The sequence below is a fragment of the Branchiostoma lanceolatum genome, chromosome 5, assembly GCF_035083965.1.
Source record: "Branchiostoma lanceolatum isolate klBraLanc5 chromosome 5, klBraLanc5.hap2, whole genome shotgun sequence".
NCBI lineage: Eukaryota > Metazoa > Chordata > Leptocardii > Amphioxiformes > Branchiostomatidae > Branchiostoma > Branchiostoma lanceolatum.
In genome coordinates, this window is record NC_089726.1 from 12,718,111 (window position 1) to 12,743,719 (window position 25,609).

Here is a 25,609-nt window from a genome sequence, read left to right on the forward strand (position 1 = left end):
GTGTCTAATTCTAACGAACCTCATGCTAACCCCCAACATTAACAATTGGAGAATCATCCACAATAATTACACATAACAAACTGAATGTCTTCTCCAGGGGCGTGAAAGCTCTCTGAAAATTGATTGAAGTGATGATATCAAATAGAAGTGTTTAGCTGACTCAAAGCCTGAAGTGAGAGAAGATACACAGGAGAAGACGTTTTGTTTGTTGAGCTCCTCCATGCATGTGTGTCCTGCATGTTGTGTGTTTGTCCTGAAGGTTCTGGAAGTTGCTGTGTTGGAGATTGGTGATGGAAACATGTCTGACTTTGGAAAGGGCTTGGAGTTTGCATTCAGAGCTTTTGACGATGTAAGTCTTGCCTTGCATGTCTATTGATATGGTCCTGAACCTTACCAAGTGCGGTGAACTGAATGTATGCTAACACTACATGTAACCAGGCCTGTCACAGTGTGATGTGTGTGTCTGTGTGGTGCAGAAATGAAGTGCAGACCATTGTGATCATCACGAGCTACACAGATATATGTATCACCAGGGGAATGTGGTGGAAGATACACTCAGATTGTCTATAGTTCACCTTAAGATATAATTTTTCTGCTCATCTTTGGAATGGTTAAACATAATCTTGTCTTGACTACAGGGGTCTTTTTACCTTTCTTTACTCCAAATATATATAATTTGGGAATTGTACTTAAGGCAAGGACGTATATATATATATATATATATATATATATATACGTATATATATATATATATATTACATGTATGGCATTGTGCACAGTCCAGCTGTTGACCTGTGCTGATAGTGCATGAGAGAGAAATAATAAAGGTACTCTCTGATTTCCCTACCAGTTCAATGCTACCCATACCAGCCAGGGTGCCAGGTGTAACAAGATCATCATGCTTTTTACTGATGGTGGTACCGAGAGACCCGTGGAGGTGTTTGAGAAGTATAACAAGGACAGAGAGGTAAGTCTTACTTCTTGCAGCTATAGAAAACAGTTGTGTGTAAATATCACTAAATCAAATTATGTGTGTAAATGGAATTTCCTTGGCAAAACTATACTTGTCAAGTTTTTGATGTTTTGAAAATCCAAGGTTTTACCCTGCTTTCAGTGTAAACTGCAACTTTTTATCTCAAAAACAATGATGCCCTTTAAGATTGTAATATTTGTATAAATTGTTCTTTCTTTCTTTCATTCTTTCTAACATGGTGAGGAACTTATCTGACCCCTTTTGCTACAGATCAGAATATTCACCTATGCAGTTGGTCCTCCTGCTTACTCAACCAGTGCACTTAAGTGGATGGCATGTGAAAATAAAGGTGTGTGTTAGATGTGCAGGTGTGCCCTCTAACATTCTTTCAATAAAGTGCAACTTTCCAACATAACATGGCTTGCTGCTGTTGACACAGCATGACTTTGGCATGGAACTGAATTGCATAATAACAATTCATCAAATGCTAAATGATAATTAAAAGTTATATTCAATTTTGCTACTATTTATGAAATGATTATGCTGATTTCTCTGGTAAGTTTGCTGGTGCTAACATTTGTTTATGGCATGTTCTTAATATATGGTCTTGTTCTTCATTTTTACTGTGAGGAATGACAATAAAGTTTGCTGGAAGTCAGGCATGGCAGTGCTCCCCATATTAAAGCAATTTTGCTGTTTATTCTTAAAACTAATCAACTTTGATTAAATGATTGATCTAATATCAGGGGTTTAAACTTGCTATCAAATTAGTTTTAAAAACTTGATTTTTGCATGAAGAGATGATTCTGTAACATCAACTTGTCCCAGGGAAAGCTATGATCTCTTTTGCCATATACATTGATCATAAATAAGACACAAATTTAAAGCTCATAATTGGAGAAAATCCATTAAGTGTAGATTGGAAATTGCTAAATGTTCTTGTGCCAGAAATTATGACTGAAGAGTCAATACTATACAGATGAGCCTTGGCTCTTTTGAATACTAGTACCTCCCCAAGACCTATTGGATTACAGCTGTTACAGTACCGTAGTTTTATGAAATGAAATGTTCTATAACCTGACTTTGCCCTGGGACAGGAACACATGAAATTTAACAACAATCTCTATTGTGCCCATTTCTGTATGACAAAAGCTGATCCTTCTACCATGTACGCTGTAGGTTATTATGTAGACATTCCAGCTGTCGGAGCCATCAGACAGAAGACTCAGGTGAGCAGCTGGCTGACTTCTCCACCCCGCACTCTCCTATTTCTCTCCCCGCTCTCCTCTAAGCTGTCTCTCCTTCTGTCTCACCAATCAGGTTATTTCTTAGAGATTCCAGCAGTGGGGGCCATAAGACAGCAGACACAGGTGAGGGGAGCTTGACAGGCAGAGGGAACAGCTTGTTTCTCAGGGACCTGCCATCAAGTCTCTCCAATTTCGCCCCATTTTTGGAGAGATGAAAAAAAAGTCTAATCTGAGAAAAGTCTGTCACAATTGGTTCAACTACGGCGTACCATTCCGCCAAATAGCAGTTCCCGTCAAGCAGCTGGATATGATTTTGGAACGCTTGAGTAACTGCAATTTGGTGTATCTTATTACATGGATCGACATATGGCATACCATTGTTTGTTTCATTGTGTCAGAGTTGACAAATTTTTGTACCACTAGTCCCAACAAGAAAATTGGCAGAGAAACAAGTGCATGTTTTCTTTGTGGTTTGTCAAGGCAGGAGGGACTCTAGCTGGGCACATTTGAATGTTCAATGGAAATTTCCACTTGTGATTCAGTAGTTGGTGGATTGGTTATTATGAAGTTGTGACCCCCAGAAAACCAAGTTCATTGCATTACTTAGCTTTGCAATAGACGCTGCATTGTTGGACCAATACCAATAGACATCAATGCTACAGTCTGAATTCTGTTCCACATAACACCAGCTTCTGGTGTTCAAATTTGAGTCAACATGGATATTTGACATGATGTAGGGTTTTCATTGTCATAATTTTCTTTTCATCCTTAAGCGTCATACTTGTGTTGTAAGGCGTAGGTAGCATTGTTGTTCCGGGCCCATATTCCTATTTCTTGCGTTTCACTTCCCTATCACTTACTTTTCATCTCCTTTCCCTTTCCATTTTGTAACCCTCCCAATTATTTGCGCTGCTGTAGCACCTCTGCCCCCTATGCCACCAGGTAACATAACAAGTGATGCAGGGTGTGACCCTCATGTGAATGATGCATGACACATGATGACAGTCTAGTCTATTCATTGTACCAGTGCCTGCTGTCTGCTCATGATCATTATGTTTCATAATGATAATTGTTGATAACTTACATGGAGAATCTCCTGGAAAACACACTTTAATACTTAGCTTAAACAATCAGCACTTGGTTAAGTGGCTTTCCAGAAATAATGCATATGGTTTGACAAAAGCAGATTGTTGTGTAAAATGTGATGAAACTTGTTGTTTACAATTGTCAGTTGCAAGTAGCACATGATTGTCTTCTTTACATCCATGTATCTTCAAGCATCTTCAAGCTATGTTTGTTATATAGAGTTCCCCTACATATTATAGATGGCATCTGATGGCACTTCCATTGGATCCATTTCTATGAGTTGACAAAGAGCTGTTGCAGGACACTTTTCTAACAACTCTGTTGTTTGTAGGACTATGTGGCTGTGCTGAGTAGACCTATGGTGTTATCAGAGGAAAAACAGTTCATGTGGACAAACATCTACCTGGACGCTATGGTCAGAATTCACTTGATACTATTTTGATAAGTGTTATGCATATACATGTATTTATTTCCATTCTTAGTGAATCATTATAGCATACTGATTATATATTGTTGATGAGTAGGGGGGCAACATATATAAATTTTCACCTGTTACACTCTTTGGCATTGGTTGATCACTATCTAGTAAGCAATTAGAGAGAAAGTCTCACTGGACCATTTACTGCAGCAGTAAGTAATGATGTAAGTATTGGATGTAATCAAGTTACATCTTAATAGTATATTTTATGGTGTGAAACATAACCATAGATGAAGACAACATATAAACAGTTAGCAGCCTCAGTACATGCTTATCTCTGGTGGGATTTTGTGGGTAGTGTAATATGTAGTTTGTCTATTGCATTTGCAGTAGTAATTTTCAGTCATTGATAGCATCTGTCAACTTCACAGGTTCATTTACAGGAATGTAACATTTGTAGGCTCTGTCCAAAGTCCAACTAAATACATTGTACCTGGTAAACCTCTTTGTGTTCCGATTGTAGGGCATGGGCATGATGACAACCATCACTCTTCCTGTCTACAACAAGTCAGAAGGAGTGAGTAGACTAATTCATTCTCTTTTCTCAAGATAGCCACATAGTCAATCATAGATATGTTAGGAACGTAAAAGGCCACTGTTTGAATACATACTATCTACTCGAAGATGTATTCTTGCCACTGGCTGTCAAAATAGTTAGACCTCAGAAGTGAATATAGTATGTAAAGTGAGACTTGTATTGTCTATATGTGTGATTTTAGTCCAGTTAATGGTGTGATTGGACAATAAATCTACAAAATGCTACTTATACATAAGTATGCTAAGCCTGTCCTTTTTAGATGGTTCAAACTCATCATTTACAACAATTGGCACATCTAAAATTCTATTGAATCAAAAGTCATGTAAGGTTTTTTCTACACAATGGACAGATTGAAAAAAACACCCAAAATGTTCAGTTTAACAGTAGTACTTTTATTGTTTCATTCTCAGCAGCCTAAAACTAGCAGACAGAAATGTACTTGTTCTAAACTGTGCATGTTAAATAGTGTTGGCTGTTCCTTATTTCCTCTTCCATGAAGCAAACAGTGAGTTATGGAAATTCTTATTCCGTAAGTAGCTTGGTGGTAGATGTTGTGTTAGACAGCTGGCCTTGTTACTGTGGTAAGGTCTCTGGTCTGTGGCTGACTGTATGTATCTGTGACCACTTGTCCTGATGGTAAGTGTCCTGTGTGCCTTTCTGAGATGTGATGCAGTGATGTGGTGGCTGTACTGCGCTTGCAGCAATGTCAAATAAGTCTAGAGCTCAGTCATGTTCTTTCCCTGGCAATGCCAGAGTATTGTTAGATGTGGTCACACAATTTAATACTTGTAAACTTCCATCCAATTGATGTTGTAGGATTTAGTATAATGCAAGTTAAAAGGAAGCACATGTACATAGGGGTTAAACATCTGAATGTCATCGCTAAGTGTCGGTGACCAACTTAAACTAATGCAGCTAGCAGTGTAATGTATCTATAGTTTTCTAAAAACTGAGTTTTCCTAATAATGTATGTGATATATTTTGATCAAGTTTTCCCCAACAATGTCACTTTCTTTCAGAACCATTAATAAAGGGCAGCAGCATCATTAAATTTTGAATGTGTTTTATAAAGTGTCTCTGACACAGTAGGATACCATTTGTGCAATGTTGGAGGGGCATACATCAAGCACCAAACGTACTTTGCAAATGGGGAAAGGAAAACTAACTTTATGTCAAAGTTTGTAATGACAAATATACAGAAATTTCTTATCATATATTTGATTGTTTGTATCTCAGTTTATTTTTGTGTGAATTTGTCACCATACCGGTACAACTGAAGATCAGAAAGTACTAAATGTTTTGTACATACATGTATGTATTCCTTTGATCATTTCCATTTAGAATCGTATGTATCATTTACTTCCTTCTGTATAAAATGTAACATTATTTCTTTATTAGACAGTTAAAGATACAAGGTAGCTATAAAATGTGTTTGAACCCCAAAATATTGACATGAACCCCAAAATATTGACAGTTGAACTTTGTATTCAGCTATTTCATTTTTCTATCCTATTCCTACATTTGTATATCAGTCTGCTGCAGGGAATTCAAATTTTGTGTATTGCGAGTTTGATGATGTCATTAACCTTAAGCACTCTGAAGTAACCTTTTGGCACCCAATTCCCTACTGGTTACAGAGTTAGGCAGCAAGGAGAAGGTTACAAAAACTACTTTTGTCCTTACACCTGTACAGAGTTGAATTGTCCTGTAGTTAGACACTTTCCTGTAATTTCTATGAAACATGTTTATCTTGGTGTGCATATTAGAGCCAGGAGATTCTAGGAGTAATGGGCACGGACATCACCCTGGCACAGATCACTAAATTCAACCCCAACAGGGAGGTAAAAACATGCTCCTTCTTATCTAGTAGCATTATGTAAGCACTTCTTCTTATCGAATAGTATTATGATAAGTTAAGCATTTTTGTTTTACATCTTGCTGGGCCACATTTTTCTGTTTTTCTGATAGTCCACATCTATCAATTAACATAACTTCAAAGTAATGGTACTGATACATCTTCCAGATTTGTCATGTGCACTGTTTGCAATATAGGTTAACACTTGTACAGACAGTCTGGGTCACAAGAACTGGCTCTGAGGAGCACATTGGTCATACTACAGAATAATGTAGTGTTGGAGAGTTCACATGAATTATTGGAAAACTCCATTGTTACTACAGCCATACTTTCAGCACCAAGGAGAAGCCCTGTGAACATAGGAAATAGCTGCTAGGCATATCCCAGTCTTTTGCTTGTGATTCAAGCAAACAAATATTTGAAATGCAAAATTAAAATTTCTAAACCTAAGTGTGAGTGCAGAATTACATGCCTTTCCAAGGGATTCCTTTTATTGGTAAAGTTACTATTTTTTCTAATTTTTTAGGATGCTGATGACTTTCTGTTTTGCAGGTTGGACCCACTGGGTATACCTTTGCCATCAACCCCAATGGCTACATACTCTTCCATCCCAGTCTCAAAAGCCAGGTGAGGGTGCACACCTGACATTGATACATTACATAATCCTGAAATGTGGCCCACTTGTCTTATTTTATTGTTTTAAAAGACTGCCTGTGGTAGTGTGCTGTGATGAACAGGATGAATGGCAGGATTGTACTAAATCATTAAATTAATGACATTTCATTGAAGTTAAAGGTCAAAGTGTGTTTTATTGGAGATGTGTTGTTGCTATATAAAATACAGCACAAACATAGAGTCAACAGCATTTAGATATGTGTCCTTCTGAGCCAGCTCTGTTCTGAGCTAGAAAGGACAGCATTAACAAAGAAATTAGTATCAATTTATAAAGGCTAGCTACTGAAAAGAGTAAACAAAATTAACTGAAGAGAGTAAACAAAATTAACTGAAGAGAGTAAAAACTAACAGCATTAACTTGTAAATCAACAATGGAACAGAGGTCCATGTAATTAAACCTTGTTTGATATCCTTATGATATTACCCTTTTCTGTATTATCTATGTTCCATTTTGTCCTGTCTCCAAATGGAATAGTTCTGTTTTGTTGCCCCAAGTTTCATAACTCATCAGTCGTAGTTCATTTTTGTTGTTACAGGAGCAAACTTATACATCGGTAAGTTTTCCAGCAATGTTGTCTCAGTTCACTAATTAATTTTGAGCCATTTATTTGCCCCACAAATTAGTTTTAACAAGCTTGTGCATTTTATCCGGCCTGTTGAAAACAATAACGCAGTTTGCAGTAATCATATTTCTTTCACACATTCAAGAAACTTTTTCATTTCATCAGCTTATTTTCATAACGCTTTTAAAATTTATGTTTTATCTTAATGCATAGTGCATTGCATGCTTTACACATTTGCATTCATTTTCAGTTTTCTGAGAAAGCACTGCTTGAGTATAGGGTGAGTCTGCCTGGACCTTGATGTGGTGATGATCTAACCAAATCAGGAACTGATGACACCTCACTGATTTCAGTTGATTTCCACAGGAATAACACAGTTTAACAAATCTGAACTAACACTTAAGATTGTGATAATCATTGATTTTGCTGTGAGATGATCTAATGAATGACTAGCAGCTGACTGATATGTATTGATTTGACAAGTAATAGATTGAACTTCCCTGATAATCAATAATTGTGATAACAAATGATGTTGTTGTGACACTGTTGTGACCTCTATGTGTATGCAAATCACCAACAACTAACACCTTATTGATTTCAATTAATTTCTAAATGAATTATACAGATCAACCTTACCAATCACAACTAACAGTTGGAAGTGTCTTACTAATCATGTCCGCTTTTGGATGGAAACTTTGATTGAGACTTACTTTATATTCAGTGTGTCTATGCCATTTAGTAGTTTCACAACATGTTCACTGTACCTAGTACTATTAGTGCTGTATTTGGGAAATGATTGGGAGTAGTCCAAAGTCCTTGTTTGCTGTGTTTCAAGTTTAAATGGACAATGTTTGTGTATGCGAGTGTATGTATGCACACAGCACATGTGGTGTTTGTCTGATAGGAGCAATTATTAAAAAATTATTTTCAAAAAAAGGGACAACTTGCTTCCTTCGCACCCATCTTGTCTAAGACAAGCCAGTGCAAGGAAAGTCAGCAGTTCTTTTGTCCTTACACCTTCTGCACCAGCCTTTTTTCCAACATGGATTATAGATGTAGTGATAATTAATGTCAACTGAAACAACACTCATCAAAGCTGATGGAGGGAGAAGAGATTCTGTTGAATATCTTTTTTCTGCTTCATAGTTCATTTACAAACATGGGGCTCTTTGCCAAAATTTTTGTCCAATATTTATATAATAGATCAAGATTTTACAAATCGAACATTGATCATGGAATCAATCTCAGCCCTTTTCCTTTAACATGCCAGAGGCACCTCTTTGAACACAGGATCCCCATTTTATGTCCCTTCTGAAAGATGGGTGCAGCCCCAACCAAGGTACCCTTCCCAGGGTCAAGAAAGGATTGTTGTAAAAAGAAAACCATGTAACTACACAAAACATGTATTTAGAAAATTTATAGGTCATATTTGTTCTTTTCAGCTGGGTTACCTGTCGGAACCACCTAATGTTGATTTCCTTGAGGTGGAACCAGACAATCCCAGTAAGGAAGACGTGAGTATGAGAGAACATCTTAAGCCATTATGCAGCTGGACTACTTCTTCACAACACCTTTAGGCTTTGATATGATCCTGAATGTATTGTTTTCTGTTCTTGTGGGCTGCCCTACTATAATGCCACCAGCATGTATCGTCATTTTCATGCATTTGTACTGTAATCAAGGATGATATGTTTTTAGACAACTTTTCTGTAACTATACTAAAAAGTTCACTCAGATATTTACAATTTAGAGAAAGCCTAGAACATGTATGAGTACATTTTTGGGATCAATGCGATTCCCTGTAATTCATTCTATGCCTCCAGGTTAGGAAAAAGATGATTGATCGTGATTCAGGAGCAGTGACTATAGAGACTTTTGTCAGGTCACAAGATGAGGTGAGACATTTTGTATTCATTGCAAGGCTAGGTTAGTCACTAGTTAGTTGTAACAGACATTTTTAGGTCATAGGGTTCAGTGTTGTGTGATCATAGAAAATAACAGGTAGAGAAGTATCCATTGTACGGATAATAGCTGATACATGTATTAGTTTAATGAAATGAAATACAAGTAGTCCTAATTTAACTCTCATGACAAGTATTCATATAATCCTATTTTCTGTGTTTTAGTCAGAATGTTGTCTTGCATGAGGTAGTTTGTTTGACATGCATGCTTGTCTGTTCACAGAGATACGTGGACCTTGTGAACAGGACATACATCTACGGTCCCATGAACAGCACCATATTCAGGTAGGCAGTCTATGCTTGCCTTGCACTAATGCATGGGTGAAATCCTGAGCTAACTCCTGGTAATTTTTCCCCAGTACCTTTGCAGCATATGTGTTGTCCAGGATGTGAAGGCACAGACCCCGGCAGCGTCCCCTGTGCATGGCTGAAACCGGCTGGTGTAGGCAACCTACGTGTCGTCAGTGGAAGTGTTGTGTGCCCATGACCCCTTCCCTTTAGCCCCAAAATTCTTGTCAGAATAGGCCCCACTGTTGTCACCCCTCTAAGACAGTGCTACCCTGTAGAGATGCTGCGACTGGCATCCCTGTTCCTAAAAATTGTCAGCTGTGAACTCTGTGATTTGCTGCATGTCTCAGTTCCCTTAGATTTAGTCCCTTGCATGTTTGGCATAATAAACTAAAAAAGAGAAGTGTCCGTGGTGACCCTCCCCAATAGACGGTGAGCTAAAAGAATTGACTTGTATTTTGTTCTCATCTCTACCATTTTAAAATGCCATTAATTTGCAATGAACATCAACGGCAAAGAGGGATATGTAGGTATGTACACAAGTCATTAGACTTTAACCTGCTCTCAGAGCTGAGGCTGTTTCAGGAGGGACCACTGAATAATGGTATAAGATTTCATGTCTAAAATCACCTGTCGTGTCCCATAGTTTTCTCATCATACATGACTAAGGCTCCTCCTGAAATAGCCTCTCATGTCCCAAAGAACACAATCCAAACTCTGATCCCAAAAGTAGTGGCATTAAAGCCCAATTCTATCTCAGCCTAACAGTTTCTTTTCACTTTGTTTTGGATTCTTACCCTGGTAGAACTTTATCCTTGCCAAGCCCATTGATGCTGACGTTGCTGTAGTGGTGTGTCCCCATTAAATCCATGTTTGCTTGTTTTGGAAAATAAATAAGTAGGTTCTATTATCAGTTTATGTACTGTGTCCATCTCAATGTATTCCCTTGCTAAATAAATGTCTGTGGTCCCTGCCTGAACCTCACCTTAACTGTGTCTATAAGTTCTAACCAAAGTCTGTCACCCATAGTTGTAGGCAAAACAGACTGATGCTCTTATAAATACTGTTATCTGAATCAGATGTAGCACATATCTTGATCTTATCTTATTGAAACACAAATGTTGACAATGAGAAGCATCTTTAGTCCAACTTCATGGTACAGCTGTCACTCTAGATCAACCAAGATGTAACTCAGAGATGTTTATTGGACAGATATACATGTATTAAACATAGTTTTGACAGAGAAGCTAGTACTTCAGATTACATTGCGCTCTCCCTATATATAGATACAATTTGTAAATGTATTCACTGATATAATGGATTTTAGGTGTATTTGCTTGCATGGGATCACACTCTGGTTTTTGTGCATGTGTGTGCTGTGTGTGCAAACTTATAGTAAAGTTTGTATTTTTGATATTTCTGAGAGATTTATTGTATTTCACAAAGCATAGAACTGGACATGTTTCTATATTGTACATGTCGGTGCCTTTATCAATATGGTTTTACCACTCAAGACTTAGTCATATCAATCTTAGACCATTTTTCTAGCAATAGTTGCCTGGACATGCTGATTATTAATGTCAATGATAGAGTTGATGTACCCAACGTTAATTCCTGTGTATCAAGGAAGAACTTGTTAGACAATGTTGTTATATGATCCTGTTTTGCAAGGCTTTACCTTGACTTTGTGCATTTAATGGTAATGATTGCAGATATTGATTTTAAATCAAACAGCAGAATTTCATGACATTGATGTCCCATATCTATTGATGTCAAGGCTATTTTTCCTCAATGTGTGTATAATTTGAAGAAAAAACATAATTCTGAAAGTTAGGATTGCATCCCTATTGATGTTCTCTGTACACTTCTGATCAGAAATGATCTACATTGTAGAAAGCAACCAGGTTAAAGAAGGACATTCTAGAAATCTGCTCCAATGGAGGTCCTGGTCTATTCCTCTCAAATATGCACAATGTATTGGCATTGCAGATGCATGTTGGGCTCAAAATACCATGCATTCAATGACATTTGAGCTGAATGTCAGACAAAAGAATGTTTTTTTACCACATATTCAACCAGGGCAAAACTGTATTTCATTAGTCCCTTTAGCCTTGTAACTTTCTCAGCCATGTCCAGATTTTAGAATGTGAATTAATCATGACTTTCAATTTAACTTTGCAGCCTTGGATTGGTGCTGCCAGAGTATAGACAGAAGAGGATAGAAGTAGAGAACATTGACATACCAACAGGTAGAGAGTACTTATAGAAAAGCCTTCAAAAAATCTCTCCAATAACTAGGGAAGGGAAGAGCATGTTCGGCGAATGTTCATGAGGCCTATTTTGTGATGCATATGCTTGGTTTCATAATTCTCTATCAGAATCATTGTGGCAGACCATTTTTATCAGTACGTTATAAGTAAGTTAGATTACAGGGGGTGTATTCTTCATAAAATTTCTGCTGATTTCTTGTGGTGCTGAAAAATTTCTGCACATGAACTCGATATGCAGCAATGGAATTCTGGTCTCCATAAACTTCAGTACTGTTGGCTGTCTTTTATCCAGGTCGTGATTACTTACAAACACAGCGCTCTGCACTCTTCATTGCACCATGGTAAGTGTTAAGACTTCACCTTCCTCACACCCACTGCACATCACAGTCTCCTATTAATAGCACCTCAATTAAGGCACTTGAATGTTTAATTCTCTACAATGGCATGTGTTTTCCTGGAAGTAGAAGAATCTGATGATGGTTACAAGTAGAAATAATGAAATGCACTGAATTTCTCCCAGTATCTTCTGTGTGCCCGAGAGCAATAACTTAGACTTAAAACTTGAGCTAATATTGAAGGAATCTATGCCTGTCTGTGAAATGCTCACTTGTCTAATAATTCTGTTGTCTGCAGGCAGTTCTGTGATGATGTCCTGACAAATGCCAGCCATGCTGACTTCCTGCAGGACATCTTGGAAAAACTGAGTGGCTTTGACTTCCCAACTGAATGTTAGTGGCTGGTTTCTTTGTATAATGTTTCCATTAATGAACTGCCGTTATTGTCATTGTAGAAGTGGTATTAGAATGTGCTCAATAGATTTCTCTTTAATTTCACTGCTTTTTAAAATTGAGTGAAGATTATGGATACTGCAGTTACTGTGTAGGTCATTGATTACTGCAACTGTTCTGCCACGTTGATGACAGGTAATGAGCCCAAGCTGAAGCACTTGTTACTTGACACTGTTGTCACCGAGAGCCTGGCAGAATTTTGGAACAACAAAGCTGTAGACTTCAAGAGGTAACAAGAAGAACTGTTTGCAACACACATGTGACACTTTGATTTGTTGTATCTGCTTATACACGTCTTCTTTGTTTTGAATCATTTGTTACTCTGTTTGTACGTTGTACGGTGTCACTGTAATCTGTGGTTAATTGTTTTGTATACAAAGTACACGACTTTGTACATAATTTTGGTGTTTGTTTCTGTCATTGTGATGTCTTAGTTCTGTATGTTGATTTTTTTGTTTTGCTTGCAGTCAAGACCTTGACTCATGCAGTGTTACTGGTAATGCATGTAATGCTACATGTAGCAATGCTCGATTTAATTCAAGGTATGTTTTAAACAATAGCATACTTGAATTATTTTGTGTGCTACCTGTTATAGGAAAAAGTAGCAACAAGTAAACATGTACCCTTCTGTAAACAGTTGTTGTTCTTTGAATACTCTTATCTGATTAAAAGAAAGGTGCTAAAAAGATCATACTTATAGAACCTCCCGATTTTTCATCCCTTTTCCTAACATTTCCCTCCACAACATTGTTTTAGTTAACTTTACCCAATGATATTTGTTTTTGTACAATTGTTTCCCAGTTTGGGTCTTTACAGTCACAGTCATTGTTTTTCGCTTTTCCACAGTGATGGCATCGTGGCGACTTTTGTATCAACAGAAGGTGGAATCACAAGGGTCTTCCCAGAGAGGTGAGACAAAAATCTAGATACTATCCAGTGTTCAGGTTTTGTTCTACAGTCCCTTCATGTTGAACAGTCTTTAGATTCCCATTTTAAACTATTAAGACTTTAGCACCTTTGGAAAAGCCATACTGAAACTGTGTTTTGTTGTCTCCAGTGAATGTCAAGACTTTGAAGACAGGAGGGACACTTGGCAGCAGACCTTCTTCAGGAGATCTTTGGACAATGATTACTTCATCTACTCAGTGCCTTACAATTCTTGTAAGATGCAATGTTATTTTGACAACTCACAGGAATTGCTATATTGTGATGAATGGCCAGAAAAGAATAGATTGGGAGTACTGGAGATGTTTAACCTTAATTCAAAGCACTCTGAGCAACTTTCTATGGTACTGCAGTGTGACTTCCGATTTTGATATCTCGTGTTCTAAAAATGCGAAGGTCTTGTTTTATTAGTAGTAGATAGCTATTGAAAGAGAGAATAAGTCATATATGTTTGGGCCCCCTATGGCTTTTTTTGAACTGCAGGAGCTGATTTTGTTTTAAAATTTTGAGAGAGAATAAGTCAAAAAGGGGTAAATGGATCCTCATGATTTTTGGTATATAGATAGCTTAATGTATGATTTACATAATCATATACTAATCATGCATGTAATGAGCTAATTAATGAGATTAGCTTATAAATCTGTTGCATTCCATAATAGGACTCTCAAACACATGACATATGTAACTCAGAAATAGAGAAATATCGATAGATATGAATCATGCAAATGAATACCTAATTTACATGATTAATGACAACATACTTTAAACCCATTGTGGTTAATGATGGGAATTCCATTCTTGCAGCATTTGGAAATTAAGTAAATGTGAACATTATCGAACATAAATCATACAAATGAGGTCCTCATTTACCTAATTTATGAGGAAATGCTACAATAGCATTCTTTGCTAAGATAACTTTGAACAACAATGTGTTATTTGATAGAGAAAGTTATCAACTGCTGTAATCTCTGCATGTCCTTATTTGCATGTGGGCTATAAGCTACAAAAGCACTAACAGACCTCCGTCGCCATGGTAACATCTTTTTATGTTGCCAATCTTGTTATATACAGTCATGTAAATGTTGCATCTATGAGGTCCAGAAGGGCAAGCATTTGTTCTTTATATAGTGGACAGTTCATTGTTGTCATATCACAATCTATGTTGACTGCAAAATCAAGTGAAATAGTGAAAGTGTGATTGGGGTTGACTGACTCCTTTCATGCTGTCTAAATACTACACTACAGATAGGGATCCAATGAAGAGACTTACTAATTCCCTCCCCAGACCACCAGAACTGGCCAGTGAATTACACCATCATGGCCACCTCATCTGTCACTCTGAACGACATGGGCGGCATCAAACCAGCAGGTATCACCATTATCTCATTATCTACTTCATTTCATGAAATTGTACTATAATTTGCAATCAGTACAATGCTTCTTTCTGCCTTGACTGAATTACATCTTTTTCCTTTTACAGTTGTTGGAGTAAAGCTTGACCCAGAAATCATTTTGGGCACCATGTTGCACATCACAGATCAGGTACAGAATTAATGTTCTTGAAAGCATATTTTCTTTGTAAGCAGTCTTCTCACTTAAGGGTCCTTTGGAGAGGGTTGTGGGGTGCATGGCTGTTATGTACCCACATTACAACATGATGCAGACTGCAGCTGTAAGTGTGTCACAAATGGCAATTTTTGCATCAAAGATTCTGATGACAAGTAACAAACAAATGGTGAAAAAGGACAGTAGCCAATGTCCATGCTGTGTGATGGTGACAATATCTGTTGTGTGTGTCTGTCTGGCTCCATTTACTTTTAGTTACTAACTGTAAAATTGCTATCCCATTTACTATATATAGTGTCCTGGGGGACCATCCTGCTCAGATGTTAGCAGGAGTTGCAGAGATAGTGAGGTAAGTCTTGATACTCGTCATCTGTCAGTGACATTTATAGCTAAGTATATTTGTGAAGGTAAACATTCTGCATTTGCTCGTAAATGTTACCTTTCTAGAAAAAAATATTTGTAGCAACTTGACTGTCGATTCAGTGCCAGGAATACCTGCCTAAAGGTTCATTTTATCAGGATGACCAAACTGTTTTTCTGCCCCAGAATCTCCTCTGTGTCCTGCTGGATGATGGTGGGTTCATTGTCACCACTAATCAAGATGAACAAGTGGGAGATGTAAGTGAGGATCAACAGACAACTGTGTTGTAGATGTTACATTGCTTTTCTTCTTCACCACATGTCTCCTCAGTCATTCTATCTCTTTATTGGTACTGGTCCACAGATCAAGTATGTAAAGCAATCTTTTTGGGTCTCATAATGTTGTATCTTAATACTGTTGATAAGTCAAATATGTGTATACTTTAAGGACATCACATGCGTCTCCAATCCCATTATCTTTGGGAAGGTAATTATCCCCTATACTACTAGAGTGTAGAATGAGTTTGGCTCATAGTTTTCTGTGGGTATTTGACATTAGGATGATAAAGTATTCTACCCTTTGTCTTAGGTTGGCAGGTTCTTTGGTGAAGTAGATGGGCACCTGATGAGGGAGTTGTACAATCGGAGTGTATACAGGAGGTTTGTAACATGCATGTTTTGTTAGTCCTTTGTATTTGGTTGCTGCTACATCTGATAAAGTGCTCTAAGTACCAAAAAACTTTGCAAACAGCTACATGAAGACGTATTTTGGCTTTACATCAGGATTTCATCACCAAACCTATGATTTTTATACTTTCACTACCCAACAGATACAAGGTTTTATTGCTTTTCAATCCTGCAGAGTGACACTTCATTTTCCATGAGTTATTGTGATCACAACGTTCTGCACCACTTGAAATTGATTTTGGTCCCATAAAAGAAGATACGAGTATCATCTGACATATCAACGTGTCACAAATCATCACATCTCACATATATTACACCTTATGTTACAGGGAGGAGGCATATGACTTTCAGGCCTCATGTAAAAAAGAACAACCCAAAGTTGCCAGTGCAGGATCCAGGGTATCTTTTGTGGTGAGTTTAACTGAGCCTCCTGTAGATGATGGTGTCAATCGATAAAGATGAGATAGGGTTGTACACCAAGCATTGCGGATTTCATACTTTTTTAGAAGCCACCATGTAATCATGGTTACTGTGCACTTCGTATATTCTATATTGATGCAAATACCTGTTTCATAATCTAGCAAGTGCAGTGATATGGTGTAATAGTATGAGCTTTGGTAGTAGATCAATCAATTGATCAAATTACTATTCATGGTTCTTTTCTAACTAGGTAAAATTATGTGTAACCCCCTTAGCCAAGACTGAACCTTGCAGATGCTCTCAACCTTCAGTGGTGGACTACCAATGCAGCATGGTTTGCCCTTTTTCTGTACACACTGTCAATAACTCAAATCGTAGTGTCCATAGCATTCCTTTTACTTATTCGCAATAAGTTTCTCCTTCCAACCATTTCTTGAGGGTCAATTTACTTGTACAATGTACTGTAGAAAAACATGTGGTAATGGAGTGGGAAAGCTTGTTGAATTATTTTTCATCTCAAAGATTTTAAAGAATTCCCATTGATTGGAGTGTATCCCAGTTCAATAAAAAACAATGATGATTCTGTGCTCATGTAACCTTGAGTAATTCCCATGATAGATCTACCATACCATGAAGAATACATCATTCTTTTTTCTCTTCCTTTGCAGGGCATACCTACAGCAGAATGTCTATGGGTAATTTGTTTAGACTTATAATTACTTTTGTTGGTTGCTATTGAGATGATTACTTTATGACCATTATGATACATACTGCTTCTACTTCTTATTTGCAGCATGTTTCAGGCTAGTAATATTTTGAATATTCAATAACTTATATCATATTCTCTAAAGTCTAAGCTGGTGGAAAGTATCTCGATGTGAAATACTTTCAGCACCAAGGTCATGAATGGTTATCTTTCTTATCAAATGAGTTATAATTATACATGACTTCTTGATCAATGTTGGATTTTATGATTAACTCTTACCATGTATGTCTGTTTCTATCCCATAGGATTCTGTTCTCAACAAGCTCAAGTAAGTACAAATGACAATGCATTTTGGTGAAATAAAGGATATCACATTTGAAGCAGTCAACAAATTAAGATATTTTCAGCCCTTTCCTTTTTAATTTTCTTACTGCTTGATTTCCCCCTAGCCATGGCTGAGGAGTTGGGGGAAGAGGGGAGCATAGATGAGAATGTGAGCTGTGTCAGGTTGCAGCATGAGTACTATCTTGGGCCAGAGGTTCAACTCTATTGGTCTGCTGACTGTGGAAACTGCTCCAGGTACATACAGGCTTCTTTTGTATCCTTTCCAATAGATTTGCTGACTCCACATTTATCAAATGTGACAATTCTGACATTTGATGTTTTGAGTATATTTTACTAATTTTTAGTGCTTTTGTCTGTGTTACAGAACAATGACTGCACGGCAGCTGAGGTACAGCAACCTGCTGCTGGTAGTGGCTGATCCATTATGCAACAGCTGTAACAACACACCTGTCATCCAGGAACCACAGAAGAATATCCTTCAACTTTGTGGCAGAATACTTTTGCTGTCATTTTGCTTTATGTGCCGTCCACTTCCTTGTGACATTTCAGTGGAGACAAACCAAGTCCTGGGATAAGACAACAGTTGCAAGTATCACGGAGGGCTAAATTGTAATGAAACTTATCATTTGGATATTTTCCCTGGAACTGGGGCCTTTTTAAGTTGATGACATACAATCATGATATCTGTTGTTGTTATTACCTTAACACTGTTACCAAATAATCCAGATCAGTGCACTGTAACACCAAGGTACAGGAGAGGCCCAGAAAAGTGTTATGACCACCATAAAGATGTAAGTACATGACATTGTGTAATCTGTATTAGTGGTGTCTTTCAGCACTGTTGGAAAAAGTGAGTATAAACAATGCCAAAAAAATACTTTCACAAGACAGTGTAGTATGTCTAGACAGAATGTCGTCAGAAACATTGTCATCAACATCTTTTATGGTCGTTTGTTTGTTTGTTTGTTTGAAGCAGTACTAGGAAATGTGAACTTCCAGGCTATAACATTTTGTTTTTTACAAACTAGATACTACTAGATCAAATGATGGTGAGAGTTATTTTTCTTTATCCAGGAGGACGCCAGTCACTGCGGGGCAGCAGCTTTGGCAGCACCATCACTGTTTGCAACAAGTATCCAGTTGAGCTTCCTCCTCTTCATCATGAAGCTGTTTGGTGCCACATGACAGTAGAGACCCAAGAACTACCACTTTTCTATCAATGTTGCCTTTCAAATGCAATATTCCTACTTCCAAGAAGATTTAGACTATGACTTCTTTACCTCCCAGAGGTAGACCTCACTAACACAAACAGTTTTGATCAGTAGATCGAAAATAATTTTATAAGTAGGCCAGAAATAGGGGATTTGGAATGCATCATGTATGTATGTCTGATGATTGAGTTTTGCTAGAAATGTGTGTTTCTGAAAGCTAAGCTAGCAAGCTTTTTTGTATGTAGAGGAAACAAAAAAAAGAAGGTTTTTCAAGTGTGAAAGTAGAGAATCCTGGAATTGTTGCCTCTTATTAAGGACAATAAGGAATTCTGGATGTCTACCTCAGGACTCTGTGGTTGACACCAGGCCTCTTTTTTGCCTGTGCTTTCTAACAACATTTGGACAGAGCACAGTTGTAGTGTGCCTGCCAAAGGATTGGTCAACAACAGGTATTTCAGGTGCTGTAAAATTTTCATTGAAACGACAGTGTGACATGGCAGATATCTGTATCTGAGGTAGCTAGCAACTCAATGAATTTCAGTATTATCACACTACTTGCAAAGTAGAATGCAGTATGACTATAGCTCTGTGCTTCAAGAATGTAAAAAGTTACCTTCTCATGATAACAGAAAGAATTCTATATCCAGTTAAGAATACACTTTTGAAACAACTTACATACTTTTCAACTGCTGCTGTATGTACATATTAATACTAAAGATATTTTGCTCTACATGTACTAAATCTCTAGTATATGCCAGTCTATTTTTTGTCTACTGACTGTGCCAAACAAAAGCACTATTGGCAAGTATTTACAGGCCCTGGGATGGAGAGGTTATTATGAAAAGGATCTGAGTGGTATGTCCTGCCATGTTCCCTTTGTAAATGACCTGTTCAGTGAAAATTACTATTACATCTATGGAGGGTCTGTATGCAAATTCAATATCAGTATGATATCAGTGTTAATGACCTAGATTCATATCTCAGACTGAAAACAAAAGTGAGAAAAGATCATGTTTGAAAATTTTCTTGTTTGGAATGAACATTTGGTTAAAACCAAAAGCTTAAAGATAATTCTCCTTGCTGAGAAAAACACATATATTAAGTCTTTGAATGTGCAATATAGACTGGGCTTTGACAAAGGAGTGAAGGTATTTCAGAGCAATAATATTTTACTCATAGTAGATTTGGCAGGAGATTTAAAGATTTTGTTGTTGTTGTTTCTCTTAGTTGCTAACTATGCAAAGTATTTATTTTGAAAGTATTCTTTTGTATTGAATTGATAGTCTATAGAGTTTGTAATATATAAACAGAAAGTTTGTTTGTGTTATAATGACATAACAATATGGTGTCTTTGTTGAAAACACATAGGAACAATGCTAAATTGTACCATCTAACTTCAGTTGGAGTTAACGGCAGCTTTCACTGCATTTTCATCACACAATTTTTAATGTTATGATATGATATTTGAACAAGCATTTTGACTATGTAAGTGCCTGACAGATGCACAATGTAGAATTTGATCTGTCTTCACTTGATAGGTAATGATAGATTAGCTTTATTGATTGATCAGATATGGTTAACCTTCTCAAAGCTAAATTGAGGAGATAACATGGAATATTTCTTAATATTTAACCTAGACTGTGCTGCAGTGAAGGTAGTGAAAATGTATGTAGAGTTGTCGAAATGCAAATGTCATTATGTGTTGGGCTTATACACAGTATGACTGGAAATATGCTTTATCATAGCAATGAGCTTCCAATGCATCATCATCCTTGATGAAGGTTAGATTAGGTTTAAAGGCATGGACTTACAAGATAACAGTTAGGAAGAGGTAAAATGATGTAATGAATTTTAGATTGAAGTGTTCTGGATGTCAGAGCTGTGTTACTGTGTGCTGTCCTGATGAAGATCTGATCTATGATCTATGACTTGATTTTTGAGTGCGTTGATGGTGCTTGACATAATGCATAATTGATTCAAATAATGGCAGACTTTTTATGTACATTCAGAGATGGCTGGTTTGTACTGAGTGAATTTGTGCATAAGGACGAGCTTCAAGGTAGTGTACAATATTCAAACAACGGGGCAACACCAATTGCATTACTTGTTTCTTGTTAATTTGACAAAAAGAAATGACGATGCATATTTACCTCTTTTTGGTTCACTAGTCTTCTTTAGTGTAGTGTTATTTCTAAAGTTTATGACTGAAACTAAGATGGAGGTCAAACTTTATAAACTATAGTAAAGGCAATTTTATCATGTTTGAAAAGGCCTTTTACATGTTCCTCTTTTATATCAGAGATTATTTTTCATTCAGTGATACTGTTACTGTTACAAATATTTTTTAAGAATCAAGTCATTTAATTGGTGTTACCCAAAGATAGAAATTAGAATGTATCATACCAGTACTTATTAGTGCTCATAATGAGCCAAGCAGATTCCACGAACTAGTTCTGAACTAGTATAGCAGGATTAGGAAATGGTAGTGATGAAATCAACAGAAGATGACCAGGCTCAAAGACAAGCAATTTGTAGACCATGTATACAAGCAAATTTTTCTACAGAACAGTTCTGGAACAAACATGTCTATAGCTGTACAAAAAAAAGTGTAAAATACCAAATGTATGAACTTTTTAGAAACAAGCATAGAATTTTAGGTATGGATTGATCTTCCAGTTTTGCCAGACTTGAGTTGATTTACTGATTGTTGGCAATAAATTCTTGAAGAAAGATTGAATTTTTGAATTGAATTTACTGTCTGTAGAATGGGGCTCTATGATTACTTACACCTTTCAATGTCTTTGACTTGAACTTTAGGAGAAACAGGGATGGAATTCTACCTCATAGCCTTTTTATTTGTATACAGACCCATGAGTGAAAAGCCCTATAAATACAATTCAGTAGCAGCACAAAGAATACACTTCAAATTTTTGACGGAATCTGATTGCATGCCCACCTACCTGTTGAGGGATATTGCATATCACAAGAACGAAAGGAAACAAAAAACAAACCTGCAGTTTATGCATTGTGTATTACATTTGACTGGCAACGTGAAGTTTTAAAGAATCAATGGTGTAACAAAGAAAAGACTAGAGGCTAAAAATGGTGTAACCAAGAAAAGACTAGAGGCTAGATTAGCTCACCAGGCCTTGATATATTACATTTTTACACTGATTGGCCTAGGATGACAGCCAACTAGGGCAATATAACTCAACTCAACTTGGAAGAACATGACAGGTACTGAATTCAATGTCTGCTTGTGTAGTCACCCATCACAGAGGCAAATTCACTCCTAGAATGGAAGAGTAAATGATATGTATCAGTGATGAAACAACTGCACTTAAACCTGAAACATGCATATTCCAGTTGTAAAATTCTCAACCCTGCTTTGAATCTGAATGAAGCAAATGGTACACAGTTACTTGATAGAACACATCTTTCCCTAGAGTACATTCAAAACAATGTACTTACAGGGAGTTGTCCTGCACAATGCCATACAAGTTCCACACTCGAAGGGTTGCGTCTGCATGACCTGTCACCATTCTCCTGGAGCCTGGAAAGAGTCCAGGGTAAAACTTGATCAACATAGAGCAACATCTAAATCAAACTCATTGTAAAATGTAGCATCATAAGATTAATTATCATAATTCTAATTTATAAGCAGAAAACACATTACATTTCTTTATTACTATGGACCATATAAACAGTATTTTGCAAAACTTAACATTTGCCCTAGGTAGCAGCATTGACAAAGTGTATCTAAAAACTTTAAGGGCTACATCAAAAATTGTTGGTAAAGCTACTACATACAGAATTTAAGAAGGTAGGTTTGGTCCAACTGTGCTCACATACCTGACATCCTGGAGAAGTCCATACACTTGATGGCACCAAATCCACAGGGGTCTGCCAGCTTCCATGCTGACTTGATGGGGTTCTCATCCACATTATAAATCAGGATATGTTCCGACTTCCCACCTACACACAGCCTGGAGCCATCGGGCGTGTACAGGACTCGGGAGGCCTCATAGCCTGGAGGGAGTAAAACATCCTATGTCTGTCCTTGGTGCTGAATTTCTATTAGGAATGTCACTGCTAGGAGTAAGCAATCCTACAACTTATTTTTTTTCTATTTGCCTTTGGGCAGAGACAATGACAACGTGGTACTGCACTCAATGACTTATTCTAGCAGTGTCACATACAGAACAATGAGCTTGATGAAGTAAGAGGCCGTAGGGTCAGTGCGTTATGTCTAGGGCATGGTATTGGAAGGCAGAACCCATCCCTCTCCTTCCACTGCCTTTTACCTACCCATACTAAATCAGGTACCCATTTTACACCTGGGTGGAGTGAGGAAAGACATGTTAAGTGCCTTTCTCAAGGGCACAACGTCAGTGGCATGTCAGGGGATTTGAACCCGGGACCTCTGGGTTCTGGACCAAACACCTTAATTACATCAACACGACTTGTTTCTATACTCAACATGGAAATTGGACTCACCCACAGTGAACATGTGCAAGACTTTCCCTGTCCCTAGATCCCACACCTTGACTGTTCCATCATGTGAGGCTGTGGCGATCTGGATGTCTCTGTTAGCTGTCCTGCGCATGGAGGCATCCTGCACATCTGTGGGGCCGGACCATTTCAGTGTGCGCACCAGCTGAAAAAAAGGTGTTTTTGTTGTCCAAAGTTATTTCTAAGTTGGCCTCATTAAATTGCTTTTTTCTCTTTCTTTCAGCAGCCAACTCAGGACTCTTTTTATAAATCAAAACAGTATCTTGATACTTGAGTAAAATAAAGAAAAGCAGAGAAATACACTGTACATGTACTTGTTCTAAATGCCTCAATTTGACACATAAAACTAGAGATTGGTAATATGCTGTCTCTAGAGATATCACAAATCAATTTAAAAACCCTAGCTGGAGCACAAGAGCAACATCATGCCTATGCCTTGTATAACTCACACCTTCAAGTTGTTTGTCTCCAATACATATGTGACACCATCAGAGCAGCATGCTGTCAGCAGCTTTCCATCCTCAGACATGCTGGTCTTGTAGATGGTTTCCTCTCCTGCACACATTTTTAACATTGAATACTAACATGCAAGATACAATGAGCTTGCAGTTCAACCAATGCAATTCAGATGTAATAAAGGGAGCCACTGCATTTGGCAATACACAGGAAGTATTGAAATACCTTAAATCACAAAACTGCATTAATTGTTGTTCGTTTGCAACAGAAGAACTGTGTGACCAGAAAGTTCAAAGGTAACAAAAGTTACCCACAGACCTTATACTGTTTTAGGCAAGTCTGTTTTAGAGTTGGCATATCCTTCCGGGTTTACATAAGATAAGCCTACCAAAGTGTTCTTTGAGCAGCTCCTGCCTGGTCATCTGTTGTGTGTTGACATCCCAGACACAGATGCCATCACTCCAGCCCGAGGACAGCAGCAGGGTGTTAGACGGGTGGAAATGGACATTACGGATGGTGCTGGTATGGCCCTGTAGTTGGACTGGCTCTGGAGCCTCAGTATTTATGTTTGTGACCAGGAGAATGTCAGAAGAGGTGGAGCCTGGATGGAAATAATAAAACTTCAGTTGATTACTTGTGGCAGTCCTATCAATTTTGATGGGTAGTATTCACAAAGAGCCCTCCTTCATAGATGTTTGTAAAAAAATCTGTTAGTACAAAATATAATCAAAAGTTCATCCATCCATCCATCCATTCATTCATTAATGACAAATGTTCATTTCTACCGCCTGGTAAGCATGGAAAAGAATCAATATATCAAATACCTTCAAAGATTTGAAGAACAGAAAAGGAGCACCCTTACCTGCAACGACTCTGCTTCCATCCCTGGAGAAGTCTGTGCAGGTCCCAGCACCTCCCAGGTCAAAGGAGTGGGGGAAACTCTGTGTGTTCTCTTTGCAGATGCGCATTTTGTTTTCCGTACTGGTGGTCACTGCTATAAAGTTATCATCCTAACAGACACGATCAACAAGGAGGCTCAGTGCACGTGACGATTTTCTTTCCTGATTTAAACCTTCGAAAGTTCAACTTTAGATATTACTTCATTTATTCCAACTTTACTTTTATTCTACTTTATTCACCGCTTCCGAATAAATTCTTACATCTTGGATTCTTTTCAAAGAATATAAAGTGGTGAGAATGTTTTTAAGTGGAACAAAGTTTGTCACCTGTGGGTTGTAGGCACAGCTCCAAACCTCGCTGTTGGGCTTGACGGTAGCCAGTGCCTCCGACAAGGAAATACGCTGCACCAGGGCCATATTCTTCACTGAATAAGTTCAGCCAGCCTCCCACTTAAGTTTGATACTTGTCGTTACTTCAGCTAGGAAAATTGAATTGAACTTCTCTTCGGAGAAACGTCTTTTGTGGTCTTTTCGCCACCACGGGGTTAAAAAAACGTCGTCTGCAAAGGTTCGATTTTCCCGCCTTCAAAATGTCTCCTTCTGCGCAGGGTCACGCGCAGACTTCAAGGGTCAACTCTGGGCGAGTACATTTTTCTGAGGACATTGGACGATAATTGCCGAAAATTTGCAAATTTACTGAATTAACAGAAGCGGAATAAAAATAAACTTAATTTCTACATCAATATAGTTTCATAATTTAAGATATTTTGTCATAGATGA

The 25,609-nt window shown here is 37.6% G+C and overlaps 2 protein-coding genes across 8 annotated transcripts in view; one reads left to right on the plus strand and one right to left on the minus strand.

The window, feature by feature from the left end:
* LOC136435212 (voltage-dependent calcium channel subunit alpha-2/delta-2-like) overlaps nucleotides 1-20,353 on the plus strand; it is a 100,149-nt gene extending 79,796 nt beyond the window's left edge. The window contains exons 13-45 of one of the 7 annotated variants that reach the window (XM_066428502.1): nucleotides 260-349; nucleotides 851-967; nucleotides 1,244-1,322; nucleotides 2,294-2,343; nucleotides 3,638-3,721; nucleotides 4,248-4,301; nucleotides 6,089-6,163; nucleotides 6,730-6,804; nucleotides 7,389-7,406; nucleotides 7,666-7,695; nucleotides 8,858-8,929; nucleotides 9,239-9,310; nucleotides 9,600-9,661; nucleotides 11,846-11,913; nucleotides 12,227-12,275; nucleotides 12,568-12,662; nucleotides 12,858-12,951; nucleotides 13,190-13,264; nucleotides 13,569-13,631; nucleotides 13,780-13,883; nucleotides 14,953-15,036; nucleotides 15,148-15,209; nucleotides 15,529-15,582; nucleotides 15,780-15,851; nucleotides 16,183-16,253; nucleotides 16,610-16,691; nucleotides 16,976-17,034; nucleotides 17,369-17,395; nucleotides 17,712-17,734; nucleotides 17,856-17,985; nucleotides 18,116-18,222; nucleotides 18,466-18,542; nucleotides 18,826-20,353. In XM_066428502.1, the coding sequence (XP_066284599.1) occupies nucleotides 260-349; nucleotides 851-967; nucleotides 1,244-1,322; nucleotides 2,294-2,343; nucleotides 3,638-3,721; nucleotides 4,248-4,301; nucleotides 6,089-6,163; nucleotides 6,730-6,804; nucleotides 7,389-7,406; nucleotides 7,666-7,695; nucleotides 8,858-8,929; nucleotides 9,239-9,310; nucleotides 9,600-9,661; nucleotides 11,846-11,913; nucleotides 12,227-12,275; nucleotides 12,568-12,662; nucleotides 12,858-12,951; nucleotides 13,190-13,264; nucleotides 13,569-13,631; nucleotides 13,780-13,883; nucleotides 14,953-15,036; nucleotides 15,148-15,209; nucleotides 15,529-15,582; nucleotides 15,780-15,851; nucleotides 16,183-16,253; nucleotides 16,610-16,691; nucleotides 16,976-17,034; nucleotides 17,369-17,395; nucleotides 17,712-17,734; nucleotides 17,856-17,985; nucleotides 18,116-18,222; nucleotides 18,466-18,542; nucleotides 18,826-18,936 (2,385 nt within the window). In that variant the 3' untranslated portion in view covers nucleotides 18,937-20,353. Of the gene's footprint in view, nucleotides 1-259; nucleotides 350-850; nucleotides 968-1,243; nucleotides 1,323-2,152; nucleotides 2,203-2,293; nucleotides 2,344-3,637; nucleotides 3,722-4,247; nucleotides 4,302-6,088; nucleotides 6,164-6,729; nucleotides 6,805-7,388; nucleotides 7,407-7,665; nucleotides 7,696-8,857; nucleotides 8,930-9,238; nucleotides 9,311-9,599; nucleotides 9,662-11,845; nucleotides 11,914-12,226; nucleotides 12,276-12,567; nucleotides 12,663-12,857; nucleotides 12,952-13,189; nucleotides 13,265-13,568; nucleotides 13,632-13,779; nucleotides 13,884-14,952; nucleotides 15,037-15,147; nucleotides 15,210-15,528; nucleotides 15,583-15,779; nucleotides 15,852-16,182; nucleotides 16,254-16,609; nucleotides 16,692-16,975; nucleotides 17,035-17,368; nucleotides 17,396-17,711; nucleotides 17,735-17,855; nucleotides 17,986-18,115; nucleotides 18,223-18,465; nucleotides 18,543-18,825 lie in introns of all 7 variants that reach the window. The other 6 variants (XM_066428504.1, XM_066428501.1, XM_066428503.1 and 3 more) reach the window with 6 other exon arrangements.
* A 1,134-nt stretch (nucleotides 20,354-21,487) lies between these two features.
* LOC136435215 (small ribosomal subunit protein RACK1-like) lies at nucleotides 21,488-25,434 on the minus strand. Its single transcript, XM_066428512.1, has 8 exons — nucleotides 25,157-25,434; nucleotides 24,793-24,940; nucleotides 24,319-24,531; nucleotides 23,926-24,029; nucleotides 23,460-23,619; nucleotides 22,815-22,991; nucleotides 22,434-22,515; nucleotides 21,488-22,254 (listed from the first exon to the last, which is right to left on the minus strand). Exons 1-8 carry the CDS (start codon nucleotides 25,244-25,246, stop codon nucleotides 22,209-22,211), a joined length of 1,020 nt encoding a protein of 339 aa, XP_066284609.1. The 5' UTR covers nucleotides 25,247-25,434; the 3' UTR covers nucleotides 21,488-22,208.
* Between the last annotated feature and the right edge of the window lie 175 nt (nucleotides 25,435-25,609).